The sequence below is a fragment of the Bicyclus anynana genome, chromosome 27 (genome assembly GCF_947172395.1).
Source record: "Bicyclus anynana chromosome 27, ilBicAnyn1.1, whole genome shotgun sequence".
NCBI lineage: Eukaryota > Metazoa > Arthropoda > Insecta > Lepidoptera > Nymphalidae > Bicyclus > Bicyclus anynana.
Window position 1 is genome coordinate 988362 of NC_069109.1, and position 22025 is coordinate 1010386.

Genomic DNA, 22025 nt, shown 5'->3' on the forward strand with positions numbered 1-22025 from the left:
TTTAAAGTCGCCTTTGGGAGGTGGGCAAACACACACAAACACTACCGTTGGTCATTATTGGACGGATGCAGGTCTTGTAGAGAGTGACCTTGGAGCGGAGGGATAATTTGCTTTTGGAATCACAAAAGCAGCTCTTTTTCTGGCTTTCTGTATGTGAGTCGCGAAGCTCATGCGGGTATCAAAGGTCACACCTAGGTATTTGGCAATGCGTTGCCAGGGGATGGGTGCTCCGAGTAAGATGACCCCTTTTAAACTGAAACTGAATGTCGCGCAAGTTTCCTTGAGAAGAGCACTGATATTAGGGAATTTCCACCGATGTTTAAAGTTTTAAAGGTTGACATTGTTTTATAGGATACATTTAGGAAAGTCTGTTTAAGCTATTCGACGTTCCATTTTCGCCTTTTTGCCATCGCACCGCAAGACATCGGGTGGGTTTTCATTCAAAATTCATAAAATTTAATTTATTTTTACTATGGATTTTCAACTTTGTTTCAACATTAGCAATTATTCAACTAAATTCTCCTTTTTTTTCAGATAATAAACCTCAAACTACATGGTATAGAAATACCAAAGACCTTGCCTCCGTCTCTACTTGCATCATTAAGTCCAGGTAAATATATATAATCTTTATATCCAGACGAGTTTCCCATAGATATACGTCGCTAAAAATAGCCTATATTGCTCGCTGATAACGTACCTTTCCATTGGTGAAAGAATTTTCAAAATCGGTTATGTAGTTTTTTTAATTAAATTGTAAACACAGATTAAAGAATAAAAGGCAGATAGAGCGCAGTGTGTCATACGACGGTGTCGTAGCCGTTCCAAATACAAAATTTAAAAACGAATACATTCTCGAGTCAGTACGACACGAAGCGTCGCATCAGTAACTTTCAATTATCATCTCCTTACCCTTATCCCACTTAAGTGGGGTTGGAAAAATATGTCAATCTTTTCCATTCGTCTCTATTACTCGTCAACTCATCATCCACTCCTTTTACACACATGTCCTCTTTCACACAATCCAACCATCTCTTCTTTGGCCTTCCTCTCCTCTTATGACCTTCCACTTGCACATTCAACATTTTTCTAGTAATATGACTTTCCTCCCTACGCATTACATGTCCATACCAAGCTAACCTTCTACTCCTCAATTTTTCTGTCACTGGCGCCACCTTCAGACTTCCTCTTATATACTCATTCCTTATTTTATCTATTCTTGTCACACCACACATCCATCTCAGCATCAGTAACTTTCAATATTATTCAAGAAAAATGGCGTCTTATGTTTCTGAACAAAGAATATTTGCCATATCTTTTTAAATATGGCCAATATTTCCCTTCCCCACCAACTAGTCGACAGTGCTAGGAGTGGGTACGACAATAGACCAACGGGGCGGGGATCGAACCACCACCGCTCGGTGATGAGTCCGACCGCTCTTACTGTTGAGCTATTGAGGTACTGAATATTTTAAAAACTGTTCACAAAAACTAAACAAATAAGATGGAGTATTTTTATATTCGTAATTATTGATTGTTATATTAATTTACGTAATTGTTATTAGTGTTAAATTTTGAAAAACAAATGATGAAAAAAGTTTGTATATGCGGATGTCAAGGAGACGCGTGACATTTGTTTTTTTTTTTATGGGTTTCACCGGTCTCAACGCTGCTTGTATAGACTCATTCTGTATCATTCTTTATTCTGTGATTATAACACACAAATAAATATCAAATCTCTTCTTTATCTATACTACTAATATATAATAACTGAAGAGTTTGTTTGTTTGATTGAACGTGCTAATCTCAGGAACTACTGGTCCGATTTGAAAAATTCTTTCAGTGTTAGATAGCCCATTTATCGAGGAAGACTATAGGCTATATATTATCCCCGTACTCCTACGGGAACGAGAACCACGGGGGTAAAACTACGCGACGTCAGCTAGTATAAATATAAAATGTATGTTTGTTTTTCACAGGTGTCAAACAACAGTTCCCACCACCGAAACCACCTATACCACCCATGCCAAACATGAACCAACCCCTCATATCCAATCTACCCCAAGTTACCCCCCAAATACCCCCGCAACCCACCCAAAATCTTTTGGGAGATTTTAACACACCCTCTATACCAGCAAAACCTCCAGTACCTGATTTGATATCAGGAGTGAAACCCCCTATACCAGCGCAACCAATGATGCCAACCAACCAGTTGATCAACCAACCGATAACATCTCAACCGTTGATAAACCAAATCAACCAACCACTATCCAATATAAATCAACCATTGACTTTAATGCAACCGATGAATACAACACAAAATCTAATAAACACAACACAAAATCAACCTTTGACGTCAACTTTAATCAACTCGTCCCCACCGCAGTTGATCAACACTCAACCGAATCAATTCAATTCTCAAACGAATTTGATCAACTCTCCCCCCCATCAGATCAACTCGTCTCAACCGTTGGTAGGTATTAATCAACCACTAGTAGGATCTCCACTAGTGCCTAGTTCCCCTCCTCAAATGCCTTCAATACCTACTGGTACCACTATAGCCTCAGTCGTCAGTCCTCCTAAACCTGGAGTGACCAGTATAGCAGGTTCGATGCCCGGTCAACCAGTGACATCAACTCCCATCACGGCTGTCAAAAGTGACTCGTTTTCAAAACCAGGTAATAACTTTTTTTTTATTAACTACAATCTCACCTTGTAAAGGGACAAATAAGGGATGAAGACAGTTTTTTTAATTGTATATAAATTAAGAGTATGCTAATAGTAAAGCAATTTTGTAAAAGTAACAGGGTATCTGCGATCATTACTTTCGGAGCTACAGGGATTTAAAGGGTCATATTTGGCACGAATTAATGACGTCATTGATCATAATGTTCGTTACATTTGTATGGGTGTTCAAACAAAATACTATTATCTTTCTTATTTGTGCGTTTATGTTTATAGTTCATCTATTGAAAAATGTCACGGTTAATGTAAGTAAGATAAAAATGTATAAATTTTCGTCTAATTAAAATTTTTAATAGATTTTTATAATCTTTATTTATTTTGAAAATATCCAGACAATCTTTGCTTTTTACGTATAAATTAGTTAACATTGACCTTATTTACCCGAAAGTCTAATAAAAATCAATATATTCATCATCCCTATTACACAGTTTTGTATAATATAACTTAGTAGGTATATATACCAAAACAGAAGTCTATGTCAGGTTCTTTCTATGACAAATTTTATAAATGTATGTCTGTTTGTCCGCGCCTAACTCAAAGACTATAAAGTCAGATACGAAAAACCTTTTTATTTGATAAGATAAGTTATACTTGCAAGTTTCATAAAAATCGGTTCAGTAATTTCCTAGAGATATCTATACTAATATTATAAAGCTGAAGAGTTTGTTTGTTTGTTTATTTATTTGTTTGTTTGTTTGATTGAACGCGCTAATCTCAGGTACTACTGGTCCGATTTGAAAAATTATTTCAGTGTTAGATAGCCCATTAATCGAGGAAGGCTATAGGCTATATATTATCCCGGTATTCCTACGGGAACGGGAACCACGCGGGTGAAACCGCGCGGTGTCAGCTAGTAGTTAAATATGTTTGAAGTCAATTTATTTTTATTTAATTTTTACTGTTTTATTATAGGCTCACTGGTCACAAGTCCTACAGAGATGCCTATGGGGGTGGTCAGTCCACCCCCTGCCGTAGAGTGGGGGATCCCACAGCCGCAAAAACTCAAGTAAGTACCGTAGAAGTGAAAAAGACTAGTATGACGTCATTACAATCTCCTATGTATTACTGTAACCCTAGTACAATTCTGACAAATTGTACTAGGGATACAGAAATACAGAGTACTATGTCTCGTTGATCTATTGGTACTACGAGTGTGGGCAACTCAGACATCTTTCATACTATATATCTATGTATTTATGTCGCCCTGGTACATTTACTTGGTATAGTGGTTAGCTTTGTTAGTAATAAATTATAGCTGTTATTAAATATACCTTTATATAAATATAGCAATTGGCAGCTTTATAAATTCCATATTGGGAAAGTTTTAGTCTTAATTTATTTTAAAAGAAATGTATTATCTTCTAATAGAACACACAATAAAGTATATTAGGAAATCTTCAATAGAGACTCTGGCCCAGATATGGCACATTCTTCTGACACATTTTAGGAAATCTTCAATAGAGACTCCCAGATATATCACGATATTGTGACACATTGTGTGACATTTTTGACCCTTGATTCCTTTTTCTCGTGTCATGTAATTTGCTCAGTTCTATTCAAGCTTTTTGCAAACAATTGACCATAGGTACACACAACTGCCCAACGCGACGGACCGTGCCAAAATCGGCTCAGTGTCCCCGAACAAAGGCTTGCTCCATCATGCTGCAGTCACGTCTCCCGGAGTAGGCCCTGGCTCATATGTAGCCACTGACTCGCCCATTATTTAAATATAACATTTGGCAGCTCCACAAAATTCATATTAGGACATCTTTTGATCAACATATTTTGGCCCATATATGGCACATTCTTCTGACACATTGTGTGACATTTTTAACCCTTGATTCCCTCTTCTCATGACCCAGTTCTGTTCAAGCTTATTGCAAACAATTGCCTATAGGTACACTCAACTGTTCAACGCGACGGACCGTGCCGAAAGTGTCCGGAGCTTAGGCTCGCTCCATCATGTTGCAGTCGCGTCTCCCGCAGCAGACCCTGGCCCAGATATGGCCATTCACTCGATCATTATTTTAATTAAAGCACTTGGCAGCTCTATAAATGCCATATTACGAAATGTTTTGTTCAATAGAGATTCTAGCCCAGATATGGCACATTCTTCTGACACATTGTGTGTCATTTTTGACCCTTGATTTCCTTGTATCATGTCATTTGCCCAGTTCTATTCAAACTTTTTGCAAACAATTCACTATAGGTACACTCAACTGTTCAACGCGACGGACCGTGCCAAAACCGGCTCGGTGTCAGGTGCCCAGGCTCGCTCCATCATGCTGCAGTCGCGTCTCCCGCAGCAGACCCTGGCCCAAATATGGGCATTAGCTGACCTGGACTCTGATGGGAAACTTGGTGAGTGATGTCAACCCCATTATATCTAATTACCTTATATGGGTTTTATTTTGAATGAAACTGCTATTCTGCATGCATAAACTAAAGTGTTTTTCAGATAGCATGGGAACGGTGACAGTCGCCTGTAAGATGTTCATAATACGTACTGTTAACGTGAATCGTTTCAAGAGTGAAACGAGCTGTCACCCGCACCATCCCACTCTGGAAACAACTAGCCCTTCCAAGCCTAATGCATTCCGCCTTTTGGACAATTTAGGGTCTGAAACCTTGTATCTTGAACCTTCGATAGGATACTATTTAAACTGAGTTTTAGTATTTTTAAGAGCGCTGTGATATCCCAGTAGATATGACCTCCGCCTTTGATTTGGAGGGTGGAGGTTGCGGGGCATGCACCTCCAACTTTTCAGTTGTGTGCATTTTAAGAAATTAAATATCACTGTGTCTCAAACGGTGAAGGAAAACATCGTGAGGAAACCTGCATACCTGAGAATTTTCTCAGGATTTGAAGGATGCCAATCCGCATTGTGCCAGTGTGGTGGACTATCAGCCTAACCCCTCTCATTCTAAGAGGAGACTCGTGCTCAACAGTGAGCTGTATATGGGATGCTACGTGATATTGAAGATGATGACAGTTGTAAGCAACGGGCGGAAGCTAATATTGAATTGGAAGTGAGTAACGGTAGGCAATTAGCCATGTACAAACTGAAATGCACTTTATTGCATCGTAGCAAGAGTCGTATTTTGCTTGAGCGACGTTGCGGAATAACCCTTCTGTACTTATACTATTATGTTTTCTATGCAACTGCAAGATATCTATTAAATATAAATATAAATAAATATACTTAAACAATACACATCACTATCTAGCCCCAAAGTAAGCATACAGAGTAGCTTGTGTTATGGGTGCTAAGATAGTTGATATTATAATATTCATATACAATTATACACTACATATAAATACTTATATAATGTATAAATACACACAGACACTGGAAAACACCCATGCTCATCACACAAATATTTTCCAGCTGTGGGAATCGAACCCACGGCCGTGGATGCAGGAAGCAGGGCCACTACCCACTGCGCCACGCGGCTGTCAAATGACAATGATGAAGTGATGTATTGTTCGCAGGCTGTGAAGAATTCGTCCTGGCGATGTATTTGTGCGAGAGGGCCACTCAGGGGGAGGCTCCCCCTGCCAAACTCCCCGTTGAGCTCATCCCCCCTACTTTTAGGTAAGTATTTGACGTCACATCTAAAAACTATTCACCCAAATATCTTAGTGTACGTGTAAAATTTGATTTGATTTGATTTTATTCACCCAAGAATCTTAGTGTATACTTCTTAAAAAGAGGAAAAATTTGATTTGATTAGATTTTTCGTTTTTAACTCGAAACTATCCTTCGGATTTTTAAGCTACTGCGTAACTTATCGCGGGCTTTGACCGCGGCGACCGAATTAAAAAATTTCGTAACGAAAATAAACCTAACATTTTTATTTTATTTATGCAGTTTTTTATTTATTAGTTTGTTATTTATTTTAATAAAATAAATAAATAATTATAATAGGCTACTTGCCTCTTTTGTAAACAGTGTTTAAACTGAATTATGGAAGTATTGTAAGCTATATTTTATTTTGTCCCGTCAATAATAAGCAGTAAAAATTTTAATACAAATGAATAAATATCTACGTAAAATTTTTGCCGCCGAAACGCAACACAATTGACGTCATACATAGAGATAACAGCATGATTGGCGTTTGCAGTAATGTGACATATCACGACACCGCAAGCGCCAATCACAAATCGATGCCTTGTAGCGAATGACGTCACAGTTTATGATTGGCGTTTGCGGTGACGTGATAAAAATACAATTTTGTTTTATAAAAATATTACAATTACTAGATTATTTTCACAAATAAAAATGTGATTAGAGTTTCTAGGCATCTAAACTGCCTCTTTGCAAAAAAATCTTCTTAGTTTTGTACAGCAGGCGAGTAGCCTATTGCATAAGTTGATTAAAATGCTATGCAATGGCAGTCTGACACGTATTTTTATTCTTAGGAGGAGGATGAAAACCCACACCCATTTCGGTTAAAATAGAGTTTTTCTTTTTATTTATTTTATACACATATGTCATATATAAACATTACAGGCTTAACCTAATGTGTTTATATAAACTATCTATAATGACTGCATTACTTGTACGTATCTGCTAAAAGTCCTGTGAAATTCAGCAGGCGAGGAGAAAAACAAATCTACGCCCGCATCCCACTCCAATACCCCGCTTAGCAAAGCCAACGCGCGAACAAAAGGTGACTCGCGGACTTTGCACCAACCTACATGTTGGAATAGTAAATAGCCTCATTTTTCGTGCCCTTTTTTGTATATTGGGTATGTGGAACGAAACTAACTCTAGCACTGAAGGGTTAGACAATTCCCCCCTAGTCAGTCGGAAGAAGTAATCCGCAAGCTACGCTACGTCTCATCTCTTTTTTCTCGTTTTTAAAAGACTTCTGTTAAAAAATAAAGATATATGCTTATAGACGCGACTCAGTGTCGAGTATCGGCAGCAACAAGTCGTACGAAGAGAGACGGAGGGAGAACTTGGCGCGGGGACAGGCAGAGTTGGAGAGGAGACGCTCGCAACTTGCCGACGCGCAGATGAAGGAGAAGGTACAACTCTTACTGAAATATACTACAGGGTGTCCCATTTCAGCCTAAAAATTGAGGATTTTCATGTTTTCCATACAGAATTTTTGGCAAAGACCTCAAAAATAGTTATAATACCTTAGATTTTTTATGAAGGTAAAACTCCTATCAATAGAAACTCATAATTCTGACTGTACTGTCTAATCTGTCATATGTAATGTGTAATCAGTCTGTAAATGAAATAGTAATTACTATTTCAGCTTTAAAATGGAGGATTTTCCATACATCATCATCATCACATCAGCCGATGGAGTCCACTGCAGGACGTAGGCCTTTTGTAGGGACTTCCAAACATCACGATACTGAGCCGCCTGCATCCAGCGAGTCTTGCGCAAAAACTTTAACAAGGGTTAAACCATTTTTGAAGTTTTTATGTTGGTTTTTTTTAGGCTTATTTTGTAGTTATTGGAATGTTATGATCGATAATATGGTAAATTTATGTTTTTACATGCTTCCAAAGGAAGAGGAGGTAAGTTTTGCTTGAATCAAATTATAAATACTTACAAACTATACTCCAAACCGTTTTTTGAAATTAGAGCAATCATAAGGGATTAAAAATCGAATAATTGTTTAATGTCCCAGGCGGAGAGAGAGCGCAAGGAGAGAGAGGAAGCGGAGAAGAAAGAGAAGTTGCGTCTCGAAGCGCAGAAGAAGGAACAAGAAGAGTTGCAACGGAAACAGAAAGAAGAACAGGTAATTAGGAATTTTACAAAATCATCCTATCATTATGTTATATAGATTTTTGGGGACTTTAATATCTCATAAGTTTTTTTCAAAAATTTCAAGAATTATACTTTGGTTTAAAACGAATCGCCTATGTACCCATTTTCATAAAACTCTATAAAACCTGCTTAAGTTTAATTTATTCTCCTTCAGTTTGCTAAAGTTTATACCAATTTATTCTGTCAATTATTATTAATTTTGCAGGAGAAACGCGAGGCGGCCAGAAAAGAGATGGAGAGGCAATGTCAATTGGAGTGGGAGAAGAAGAGGTGAGTGTTTACTATATACATAGAGATACTAATATTATAAAGCTGAATAGTTTGTTTGGTTGAACGCGCTAATCTCATAAAGAAGAAAATTGAATTGATTTCTTGATCGACTTGAATTTTGTCTTGGATAGTCCATTTACCAAAAAGAAACGCTACAACCAATAGAAGCAGGGCATAAAAGAAAAATATGGCGAAACAGAATATACCTTTTAACAGCTTCCGCGTAAACAGTTGCAGTTGCTCAAACATAATGGATTTGCCCCCCCTCTTCTGACCATATATAGGACCTGCCTCGCTAGAGGTATGTAGAAACCGAAAGGGGTGCAGATTTTCGTCCTCCTCCTAACAAGTTAGCCCGATTCCATCTTAGATTGCATCATCACTTATATATTTATGAAGGCCGTGATAACCCAGTGGATGCGACCTCTGCCTCCGATTCCGGAGGGTGTGGGCTCGAATCCGGTCCGGGGCATGCACCTCCAACTTTTCAGTTGTGTGCATTTTAAGAAATTAAATATCACGTGTCTCAGACGGTGAAGGAAAACATCGTGAGGAAACCTGCATACCAGAGAATTATCTTCATTCTCAGCGTGTGTGAAGTCTGCCAATCCGCATTGGGTCAGCGTGGTGGACTACTGGCCTAACCCCTCTCATTCTGAGAGGAGACTTGAGCTCAGCAGTGAGCCGAATATGGGTTGATGACGATATATATTTATTGGTGTTAAATATTTTCGATGTGAGTTCCCGGTTTACCTCGTCCCCCTCAAAAAACGACAGACAATTTTGTTGGTAAATTTATTTGCGATGCAATAATTGATCTCAGAAAGCCCCCCCCCCCACACAAATAACGCTTTTTAAAAAAAAACTATAAGCTTTTACATTTTTGTCAAGGGTTACTTATTCATCAAAACTATTCCAGGACAAGGGAGCTGGAAGCCCTGCGCACGGAGGAGCAGACCAAGGTGCTGAGCCTCAAGTCAAGGAGCCAAGCTCTATCCGCCGAGCTCAACTCGGCCACGCTCAGAGCTGGCAACTTGGCCAAGCAGATCCGAGACACCAGGACCTCGGTCGCAGCCGCCAAGTGCACCATCGACTCCATGCGGTGAGTGCCAAGTGTTGCCACGCTCTGTCGGCCGAGCTCAGCTGACAGCTGGCAACTTGGCCGAGCAGATCCGAGACACCAGGAACTCGGTCGCAGCCGCCAAGTGCACCATCGACTCCATGCGGTGAGTGCCAAGTGTTGCCAAGTTATGTCGACAGAGCTCAGCTCACAGCTGGCAACTTGGCCGAGCAGATCCGAGACACCAGGACCTCGGTCGCAGCCGCCAAGTGCACCATCGACTCCATGCGGTGAGTGCCAAGTGTTGCCAAGCTCTGTCGGCTGAGCTCAGCTCACAGCTGGCAACTTGGCCAAGCAGATCCAAAACACCAGGACCTCGGTCGCAGCCGCCAAGTGCACCATCGACTCCATGCGGTGAGTGCCAAGTGTTGCCGAGCTCTGTCGGCTGAGCTCAGCTCACAGCTGGCAACTTGGCCGAGCAGATCCGAGACACCAGGACCTCGGTCGCAGCCGCCAAGTGCACCATCGACTCCATGCGGTGAGTGCCAAGTGTTGCCGAGCTCTGTCGGCTGAGCTCAGCTCACAGCTGGCAACTTGGCCGAGCAGATCCGCGACACCAGGACTTCGGTCGCAGCCGCCAAGTGCACCATCGACTCCATGCGGTGAGTGCCAAGTGTTCCCAAGCTCCGAGAAAGTCTGGTATACTAGGAGTAAGTCCAAGAGACAGCAGAGGACGTAGGAGGATAGAGGTAGATAAAATTCTTGAAAAGCTGGCAACGCATTAGGCACTTGTATTGCCCGCCACCTATAATTTTAAACCCATATTGGGCTCACTGCCGAGCTCGAGTCTCCTCTCAGTATGAGAAGGGCTCAGAACGTATTCTGGGAACGCCTACGAAATTCGATGTAGACAAGGTCATAAATTTCCTTATTTCAAATGGTAAACAACGACATGGGCGAGGGATTATGAACCCTATGTCTGTACTAATAGGGTTCTCCGTAACAATATTGAGATGTGATGAAATAATCTTGTATTGTTCCAGCTCTGACCGCGACACCAGTATGTCAGAGATGCAGCAACTGAAGGCGCGCGTAAAGGAACTGAACGCCAAACAAATTGCCCTCAACAAGGAGAAGGCAGAACTGGACGCCAAGGCGAAAGCCTCCGAGGGTGCTGGCGAAGACGGGAAGCTGAGCATGATGGAGGTCACACTCAAACAGTTGAGGGACAAGGTAATAAACATTCTAGGACCCCGCAAGACACCAGATAACGACATAAAGTGGTACAACGGCTGTGTTGACCCAACTTGGAGAAGGCAGAATTGGACACGAGGGTGTCCATCATCCTCAAACAGTTGAAGGACAAGGTACTAAATATTCTAGGACCCATCAAGACACCAGCAAAAGACACTTAAGGAGACTACGGCTGTATTGACTAAACTTGGAGAAGACAGAATTGGACATTGGAGACACGAGGGTGTCCGTCATCCTCAAATAGTTGAAGGACAAGGTAATAAACATTCCAGGACCCATCGAGACACTAGCAAAAGACATAAAGAGATACAACTTCTGTATTGACTCAACATGGAGAAGGCAGAAATGGAGCCAAGACGTCTGTCGTCCTCAAACAGTTGAGGGACAAGGTAATATACATTCCAGGATCCCTCAAGATACCAGCAAAAGACACTTAAGGAGACTACTGCTGTATTGACTGAACTTGGTGAAGGCAGAATTGGATACGAGGTTCCCCATCATCCTCAAACAGTTGAGGGACAAGGTAACAAACATTCCATGACCCATCAAGACACCAGCAAATGACAAAGAGATACAACAACTGTGTTTATTCAACTTGGAGAAGGCAGAATTGGACACGAGGTTGTCCATCATCCTCAAACAGTGGAGGGACAAGGTAATAAATGTTCCAGGACCCATCGAGACAGCAGCAAAATACACAAAGTGATACAACAACTGTGTTGATTCAACATGGAGAAGGCAGAATTGGATATGAGGGTGTCCGTCATCCTCAAACAGTTGAGGGACAAGGTAATAAATATTTCAGGAACCATCAAGACACCAGCAAAAGACATAAAGAGATACAACGGTTGTTGGCTCAACATGGAGAAGGCAGAAATGGAGCGAAGGCACCTGTAATCCTCAAACAGTTGAAGAACAAGGTAATAAACATTCCAGGACCCCTCAAGACACCAGCAAATGACAAAGAGATACAACTTCTGTATTGACTCAACATGGAGAAGGCAGAAATGGAGCGAAGGCGTCTGTAATCCTCAAACAGTTGAAGAACAAGGTAATAAACATTCCAGGACCCCTCAAGACACCAGCAAATGACAATTGTAGTCAAGCACAAGCACAATCTTTCATTTAAAAAAATCCTTTTGAGATTATAAACCTTAAAGAACATTCCAGTGGCAGATTAAAAGAAAGAAAAGAAAAATGTGTTTATTTCGAATTTATGCCACACATCACTATATCACCAGTACACCATGACATCCAGGACAATACCCTGCGATGTGTGGCATAACCCAGAAAATGGCCCCAGCTCAGCACAATGCTACGTGACCATTTGAATTTGGACACGTTGCGCTGATTTTCAGTTGGATCTACAGATTGGGTAACCTAAACTATACCTACACTGACATTAAACTGAAAAATAAACTTAATAATAAATAACCAAAAGGAACGAAGGAGATTAATGGCATCCATTTTCTATCCCCAGGTGGATGCAGCCAAAGCGGTGGTGGAAAGCAAGAAGGCGGACTTGGAAGCCAACAAGGCGCAGCTGGCAGAGATGTCTGCCACGGTCAGCCAACTGAGCGACAAGTGTGAGACGGTGTGGAAGCTATACGAGCAGCGACGAGACGAGTATACCAGGAACAGGAGCACCGCGCCCGCTGACTCCGCCTGGCAAGCTAGTGAGTGTCTTTTTAAGGTCCTTTATCACCTAGGGCAGAAACGATGTATTTCCAACTGCATTTATACAATTACGACATTGCAATTACGACATACGACAAGATGGTGAGTCCCTTTACACCTAGGGCAGAAACAATGTCTTTCCAACCCGCTCTATTGTTAGACGAATAAACGAGAAACAGAAGCACCGCATTAGCTAATGGCATCTGCCACGGTGAGTCTTTTTCTTAATATCCTAAAACCCAGCCAAAAAACAATTTTAGAGCAAAAAAATTGTGTTTTCCAACTAGATCTATGACATTTATACAATGAAACGAATATGCGAGAATCAGTAGTACCGCGCTCTTTACCGCTGCATGGCAGTCATTATCACCTTGGGCGGAAGATACACGAGGAACAGGAAAATTGCGCTCGCTGATGCCGCTTAGCAATATGATAAGTCGTTTAAAGCCCTTTGACACACCGAGGGCAGTAAGTTACCATAATACCTAGGGCAGAAAAGTCGTGTTTTCCAACCAGGTTTATTCGAGCAATAGGAAGGTTAAATTGAGGAGGACACAAGTGGTGGAACGAAAATTTGAGCGCCATCTGAGATGAGACTCATGCTCAACAGTCAGTCGAATATATTGACTTTCCAAATCTCTGAAAAATCAATATATTCAAAGGTAGTCCCAATTATGTATTTTTTTCCTCAGATGCCGACTGGGGTACTTCGGACGAAGCATGGGGTGCCTCTGAAGAACCCCCCGCCGCCGAAAGTGCTTGGGGAGATGCTCCCTCTACTAACGGTAATTATTATATGGAAAGATTTATTTATAGTGTTTATCTATACTTATAATAAATCTGTAGAGAGGTCAATTCTGTACATGAAATATATTTCCGAAATAGCTATCAGGGGGTGATTAGTGATCGATACTGATGCCAAAAATGCAATCAGTAAAATTTTAGTCTGTCTGTCTGTATGTTCGTTATAGAAACAAAAACTACTCGACGGATTTTAACGAAACTTGGTACAATTATTCTTCATACTCCTGGGCAGGTTATAGTATACTTCTCATCACGCTACGATCAATAGGAGCAGAGCAGTGAAGGGAAGTGTTGGGAAAACGGGAGAAGTTACTCCATTTTTTAAGCTTCCGTCGCCGTCGCGTGCTAGGATAGGGGTAGAGTAAGGGTAGGGTAGGGTTAGGGTAGTAGTAGAGTAACCATAGGATAGAGTACCCTACGGTAGGGGTAGGATAGGGGTTCGGTAGGGATAGAGTAGGGGTAAGGTTGGGGTAGGGTAAAAGTAGGATTTCACGCGGACGAAGTCGCGGGCGTCCGCTAGTTTATTATATTAGTTATTATTATTTAGTGAATAGTACTTATTTATTGTATTGCAACATCCCATCTCACAGGATATTTAGATTATTTATGTCTAATTTGCCTGGAAGAGATCACTATTATAAGGTTGTCTTTTGCGTATTCAAAAAAAATCAAAAATCATTTATTTCAAGTAGGCTCAGTTTACAAGCACTTTTGACACGTCAGTTGACTATTTGTAAAGATTCTACCACCGGTTCGGAAGGCAGGTTCTGCTGAGAAGATACCGGCAAGAAACTCAACAGTTGCTCTTTTGAAAAAGTCATACAGTATTATAATTTACTAGCGGACTCCCGCGACTCGATGTAAATTTTCAACTACCCCTTTAAAATTTGTAAAATAAAAAAATGGTTGTTGTGCCTCACTCGACATAGATAGGTATAATGTGTCGCGGACTTTTTTGTATATATTTATAAGATCTACAATTAATTAGATCATTTTATGGTTCTATCCTTTATAGTTTAGACAGCGTACGCAAAATAAGTAACTTTTCTGGTTGATTTTTTACACCTTGTGTCCGAAAAACCCAAATATCTTACGGAACCCTATTTTTTTCCAAAATAAAATTTAGCATATGTTACTTGTGGATAATGTAGCTTTCGAATTGTGAAAGAATTTTTTAAATCGGTCCAGTAGTTTCTGAGCCTATTCATTACAAACAAACAAACAAACATACAAACAAAGTTTTCCTCTTTATATTATTAATAATTTACAATGACAACAACATGATGACAACATTACAATTTCTTATAGTTTTATTTCCTGTGTGAAGGTGGAAGCTGATCCAACGGCCTCCAGGCATCTTTATCATTAAGGAACTCATCAATGTTGTAGTAACCTCGACTAAGTAAATGTTTTTAACACATTACTTAAAGCTATGCATTGGCAGGTCCATCACAGTCTTGGGGATCTTGTTATAGAAGAGTACACCCAAACCTACAAAAGATCTTTTTCAGTTTTGTTCACAAATCCCACGAAAAGCATAGATTTTCCGTATGTCTATATGAAAATCCAGGGTATAATCTATCTCCATCATCGATCTCGATCGATATTAAACTTAAACAAGCACGCACACTCTCATGTACACATGCACCCTCTCGCACTTTCACACACACACTATGTAAATATATTAAGTTTTAATTGTATTTGTAACTCAAATTATATATAAATTGGAAAAATTATAAGTTATGTATAAATTTGATTATATAAGCTACCTTATAAACTTAATCGCAATTTAATACTAATTTTTTAATTGTAAATTATTAGTTATTGCAGCTAAAATATTGTAATCTTCGTTCGTGAAGAGATGGTGGTTGTAACACAAAACCTTTTACAGTTTTTAGCACAACTGCCGTTTCAACCTATTCTGTATAAAAATGTTTTTTGCTCAATAAATCATTTATTCATTTATTAAAAAGTGGATGCACAAAGCAAAAAAAAAACCGTTTCCACTCAATGAGTGCCAAACGCAACTTCTTGGCACTCAATTCAAGTTTGCATTTGCAAATTCAACCTTAAACTTAATACTTAAGGTTGAATTTGCTCTGATTCTATTGAATATTGGACTATATGTAAAGGATTTATACTACAGCCTTTCTTGATGAGTAGTTTACCGCCAAGCGATTTAGCGTTCCGGTACGATGTCGTGTAGAAACCGAAAGGGGTGTGAAATATCATCCTCCTAACAAGTTAGCCCGCTTCCATTTTAGATTGCATCATCACTTACCATCAGGTGAAATCAAGTCAACTTGTAAAGATTCTCTACAGTATCTCTACTGAAGCAATTTTAATTTATTTTATCACTATAAAGCCACGTTATCTGTGAATGACATATGCTATGTTTATTGCAGCCACAGAAGTGGTGTCGACCACCACAGCGGTGACCACTAGCACGCCAAAGTGGCGCTGTGTCTACGAGTTCACCGCCAGGACTGCTGACGAGTTGAGCTTGCAGCCCGGCGACTTGGTGAGTCATCATTATCCCACATTCAGCTCACTATTGAGCACGAGTCTCCTCTCAGAATGAGAGGGGTTAGGCCAATAGTCCACCACGCTGACCCAATTGGCAGACTTGACAGACGCAGAGAATTGACATAATTCTCTGGTATGCAGGTTTCCTCACGATGTTTTCCTTCACCGTTTGAGACACGTGATATTTAATTTCTCAAAATGCATGACTTGGTGAGTGGTCATCGTTAATGCTAAAAAAAAACTATTTTGCATAGCACCGCCTTCAAACTGATCTAGATTTTTTTATACATTATATAAGTATTTATATGTAGTATATAAATGTATATGAATATTATAATATCAACTATCTTAGTACCCATAACACAAGCTGCTCTGTATGCTTACTTTGGGGCTAGATAGTGATGTGTATTGTTTAAGTATATTTATTTATTTAAAAAAGAAAAAAATGAGAAAGGACGAAAGGTACGATGTTATTTTTGTTAAAAAAATTATTGAACCCTTCGCTTCGATCGTGGTCATACTTCTTTTCCAATGCAATAAATAACAATTTATTATTGTAATGGGGATGATGACTAGGTTTGAATATATTGATTTTTATGATACATTCGGGTAAATAAGGTCAATGTTAACTAATTTATACATAAAAAGCAAGATTGTCTGGATATTTGCAAATTTAATAAGATTATCAAAATCTATTAAATATCTTTTATCGTAATTAGATCAAAATTTATACAGTTTTAGCTTCCTTACATTAAATGTGACATTTTAAATAAATGAACTATAAACATAAACGCACAAATAACAAAGATATTAGTAATTTTGTTTGAACGCGCATACAAATCTAACGATCATTAATTGTCTACGACGTCATAAGTTCGTACCATTTTGTATGGGGCGTTTTTCAGGGATCCGCGGCAGCGCCGCAAATCTGACTTTTTAAATCCCTGTAGCTCCGAAAGTAATGATCGCAGATACCCTGTTACTTTTACAAAATTGCTTTACAATTAGCATACTCTTAATTTATATACAATTTAAAAAACTGTCATGATCTCTATTATGTTATTATTAATCAGGTGAGCGAGGCGACGGCACCCCGAGGGGACGCTGAGCCAGGCTGGAGATGGGGCACTGCCAGAGGTATGATCTAAATCATTTGTTTATAGAAACCATAGTCATAGGGTGAAAATATTATTAGGGATACTGGAACAAAATATTTTTTTTCAACTAGCCATAGTTATCCATTGGTACGCCTATGATATCAACCAGATATATAGACAAACGCCCCTATAGGCCCCGCCCCCCAAAAATCGCCAAAAATCAACAAAGGAGATGGTCCATTTCAGGTTTACTCTTGAGATTTAAAAAATACAAGGATTTTATTAAAATTTACTAAAATGAATAAATCTAAGTAAATAAATAAAATAACCCAAGTTTTTGACTTATATATCAAGATGGCGCCCATAGAGCAACTATGATATGACAATTGACAGCAAACGTCAAACCGATTACTGCATTGAAAACGTCATCAATCCGCCATTGTTACCCTTAATAGTGTTGCATTTTTTTGGGAAATAATGAATATTATTTCGGAAGAATTAAAGTAAAATGGTAGATTAGTGTAATCAAAAATAGTTAAAAAAAATATCTCGCAGAAACGCGGAACTTAGCATCGGCACGAGCCAACACGAGATCGAGTGACGTCATATCAGTCTCAGACTATTTCCTACACGATGTATTTAATGGATGGACCCTTATTCCAATGTGCTATGCGAAATTAATATTATTAATATAAGTCAACTAGCCTATTGCGGTTGCTGGATTGAAATAATTTATTTCAAGTAGCCATTCGTTATATTCGGCTCACTGCTGAGCTCGAGTCACCTCATCTGTTTAATCAAGTTAAACAGACACTAAATGTCTGTTTAACTTGATTATATATGTATATTGTATTGCAGGTCAGTCGGGCTGGTTCCCAGAGTCGTACGTGGAAGACATCAATACTATACAGGCGTACGCAGAGGTCATCGAACCGCTGGAGACTAAGACGCAACTCGAAGGTAAACTTAAAGTCCGGCCGCTCAGAAATTGCGTTTCATACACCTGTCAATGTCACTTGTCTATAATGACTAGGTTTGAATATATTGATTTTTATGATACACTAGCTGGTTCCCGTTTCACCCGCGTGGTTCCCGTTCCCGTAGGAATACGGGGATAATATATAGCCTATAGCCTTCCTCGATCAATGGGCTATCTAACACTGAATTTTTGAAATCGGACCTGTATCAGTTCTTGAGATTAGCGCGTTCAATCAAACAAACAAACTTTTCAGCTTTATAATATTAGTATAGATTCAGGTAAATAAGGAAAATGTTAACTAATTTATACATAAAAAGCAAAGATTGTCTGGATAATCGTAATTAGATGAAAATTCATACAGTTTTAGCTTCCTTACATTTATTGCGACATTTTTTAATATTTGAACTATAAACACAAACGCACAAATAACAAAGATATTAGTAATTTTGTTTGAACGCACATACAAATCTAACGATCATTAATTACCTACCACGTCATTAAATCGTACCTTTTTGTATGGGTTTTTCAGGGATCCGCAAATCTGATCCTTTAAATCCCTGTAGCTCCGAAAGTAATGATCGCAGATACCCTGTTACTTTTACAAAATTGCTTTACTATTAGCATACTCTTAATTTATATAAACTATGCACAAAAATTAAGGGAGCAGAAAAAAAATCCAAATTTTTGGGGGATTTTCAACAGGCTGTAACTTATACAAAAATGGTCGTACAGCAAAAAAATAAAAAGCAAATTGTAGCTCTAAGTGTTTAGTTTTTGGATCTGAGTTTGAAATTTTTTTTTTGAAAATATTTTTCGTGTAATCATAAGAAAACCACCGAAAAAAAAATTTTCGAAATTTTTTTGTTTTTTTTTAATCTACGGACGTGGAAAAAATTTTTTCGACTCTACCTCCATATGGACCGGATAGCTTGTTTATTCAGATTTAATTTCGTTTTTTTAAATCTCGATACAAGCATTTCTCGCTGAGATATCGATGTTTTAATGGAAAAAGATCATTTTATCTTTGATTACCAATATCTCAGCAACCAATGATCGCACAGAAATTTTGAGGTTGGTTTCAAAAACTTGAATAAACTCTCTACAAGGATTGGCAATTGAATTTTGAAAAAAAAATTTTTTTTCAATCATTACATGAATTTGAAAAAGCATCCAAAAAAGGGCTTTTTGTCGTTTTTTGGAAAATCAAGCGCCCAATCAAAAATATTGCGGAAACCACTGACGTTAAGTGTGCCTTTTACTGTTCAATATACCCACAAAAACCCTACAAAGTTTCAATTCAATCCAGCCAACCGTTTTTTTTTCCCACTTGATCGAATTTTTGAAAAAATTAAAGGAGCAAGAATTTAGCTCTGAAAATGTCATAATTTACGCTTTTGTGCTTGCGCACGTGTATGTGTGTAGTTTTATCAGAGATTGAGACCCTGTGGTTCGTCACTTCCACACACACAGCTACAATTTGCTTTTTATTTTTTTGCTGTACGACCATTTTTGTATAAGTTACAGCCTGTTGAAAATCCCCCAAAAATTTGGATTGTTTTTCTGCTCCCTTAATTTTTGTGCATAGTATACAATATAAAAAACTGTCATCATCCCTATTGTTAATTAATTAATTGTTAATAAACTTAGCCTTAATACGTTTATTGTAAGTTGGCATAATTAGTACAGGAGATGGTTCATTTCGGGTCCACTGTTGTACCCCGTATCATTAAAATTTAAAAAATACAACGATTTTATTAAAATGTAAATAAGTGAATAAATCTAACGAAATAAAAAGAAGTAAATAAAGTTAAAACCCAAGTTTTTGAGTTAAATCAAGATGGCGCCCTTAGCGCAACTATAACATGACAATTGACAGCAAACGTCAAATCGACTACTGCATTGAAAACCCTTATGAGTGTAGCATTTCTTGGGAGAGAATGAATATTATTTCGAAAGTATTAAAGTAAATTCGTAGATTTGTATAATCAAAAATAGTTAAAAAAAAATATTTTCTTTTATTTCCGCCAGGGTACAATGACTGATCCTGGGCTCCATACAATTTTGGACCATCTCGTTTTTAATGTCATTACTCGTAAGGTTAATAAATGATATTTAAATATCTCACTGACGTTAACATTATCTCTCTCATTGACATTGACTTTGACAAGTGTCAGAAATGCGTTTTTTTTTTTCAATTCTGAGCGGTTGGATTCCAATCAATCTGTCATGAAATCCCATTCATTTCGACAAGTATCAGAAACGCGGTTTTTCAATTTCTGAGCGGTTGGATTTCAATCAATCTACAGTCAGAAACGCGGTTTTTTTTTTTTCAATTTCTGAGCGGTTGGATTTCAACTAACCAAATGCTGTCATTTTGAGACCTATCTATGTCTCAGACCAACTATTGTATAGGACCTGCCTCGCTAATTTTCTGTCAAAGTATATGATCAACGATCTAATGCGATTATAAAAAACTGTCTCTATAGTATCGATGTTTCATAGTTGTAATCGTATTCGTCGGTTAAAGAGCTCCGTAAAAAGTACCTTTTTGTGTAGTTGTATAATGTAAAAAACCCTTCAAAACAAAAAGAATTTTTAAAATCGGTCCATAAATGACAAAATTTATGGCTGGACATACATAAAAAAAAAAAACATACATACAGCCGAACGTAGAACCTCCTCCTTTTTGGAAGTCGGTTAAAAACGGGCAAAAACTTAGAGTTTAGTAAAAGATATATACCAAATCTAAGCTCGTTTTCCTTAGAAAATGACAGAAAACGTTCGTTTCGTTCGTTCGTTCATCGTTTGTGAATATGGGTCCTTCTATAATTGGTCTGAGATCTATGTAGAAAGCTGACTCAAAACTATGTTTTTTTTAATTTCCAGGTATAGCAGAAGTACCAGAAGCAGAGATTACCAACGACCTGGGTGGAGCGATGCCTACTGTCGGTGAGTTCTTGTATACATAGTAATTATAGACCGGATAGCCCAGTGGATATGACCTCTACCGATTCGGAGAGTGTAGGTTCGAATCCGGGGCATGCACCTCTTTTCAGTTGTGTGCATTTTAAGAAATTAAATATCACGTGTCTCAAACGGTGAAGGAAAACATCGTGAGGAAACCTGCATACCAGGGAATTTTCTTAATTCTCTGCGTGTGTGAAGTCTGCCAATCCGCATTGGGCCAGCGTGGTGGACTATTGGCCTAACCACTTTCAGACTGAGAGGAGACTTGAGCTCAGTAGTGAGCCGAATATGGGTTGTTACTGATGATGACGGGTAGATCGCAACCAAGGGCTAAATTGTCGTTGAAAAAGTCCTCATGATAATTTGATATCATTTGATACCCATATTGCAGTATTCTAAAATTTTTTTTTTATTTTCACCGCACATTTCATTTTTTTTTAATTTGATAATTAAAAAAAAACTAACACGACGACTGTGAGATGCTACAGAATCGCGGTGAAAATATAAAAAAAAAATTGACATGATGACAATGACAAATCTATTGATATTTGATATAATTGTTCGGATATATTTGAGGTAATAATAGTACATTATGATATAAGTGCGGTAAGTTGAAAATCACAGCCGAGGCGATATTGCAGCTCGAGCCGTAGGCGAGAGCTATAGTAAGAGGCTGTAATTATCAAAGCGCACGTATGTCATACGAGGTTTGCCACTTTGAACACACTATCTGAAAATGAATTTGCATCTTTGTTTTCCTTAAGATGACATTTTGATACGCTTCACATTTTTGCATAGATACCAAAGTTCGTGCGTTATTTTTAGACAAATGATCAAAACAGCCAGTATTACTGGT

At 38.6% G+C, this 22025-nt stretch overlaps 1 protein-coding gene across 4 annotated transcripts in view; it reads left to right on the forward strand.

The window, feature by feature from the left end:
- LOC112056467 (intersectin-1) overlaps positions 1 to 22025 on the forward strand; it is a 46212-nt gene that overhangs the window by 11349 nt on the left and 12838 nt on the right. For all 4 annotated transcript variants that reach the window (XM_052890283.1, XM_052890284.1, XM_052890285.1 and 1 more), the window contains exons 4-19: positions 535 to 610; positions 1977 to 2675; positions 3655 to 3748; positions 4952 to 5103; positions 6236 to 6338; positions 7648 to 7777; positions 8396 to 8506; positions 8741 to 8805; positions 9725 to 9907; positions 10909 to 11098; positions 12600 to 12795; positions 13489 to 13581; positions 16006 to 16121; positions 17200 to 17263; positions 18082 to 18183; positions 21089 to 21151. In XM_052890283.1, coding sequence (XP_052746243.1) covers positions 535 to 610; positions 1977 to 2675; positions 3655 to 3748; positions 4952 to 5103; positions 6236 to 6338; positions 7648 to 7777; positions 8396 to 8506; positions 8741 to 8805; positions 9725 to 9907; positions 10909 to 11098; positions 12600 to 12795; positions 13489 to 13581; positions 16006 to 16121; positions 17200 to 17263; positions 18082 to 18183; positions 21089 to 21151 — 2437 coding nt within the window. The remainder of the gene's footprint in view (positions 1 to 534; positions 611 to 1976; positions 2676 to 3654; positions 3749 to 4951; positions 5104 to 6235; positions 6339 to 7647; positions 7778 to 8395; positions 8507 to 8740; positions 8806 to 9724; positions 9908 to 10908; positions 11099 to 12599; positions 12796 to 13488; positions 13582 to 16005; positions 16122 to 17199; positions 17264 to 18081; positions 18184 to 21088; positions 21152 to 22025) is intronic.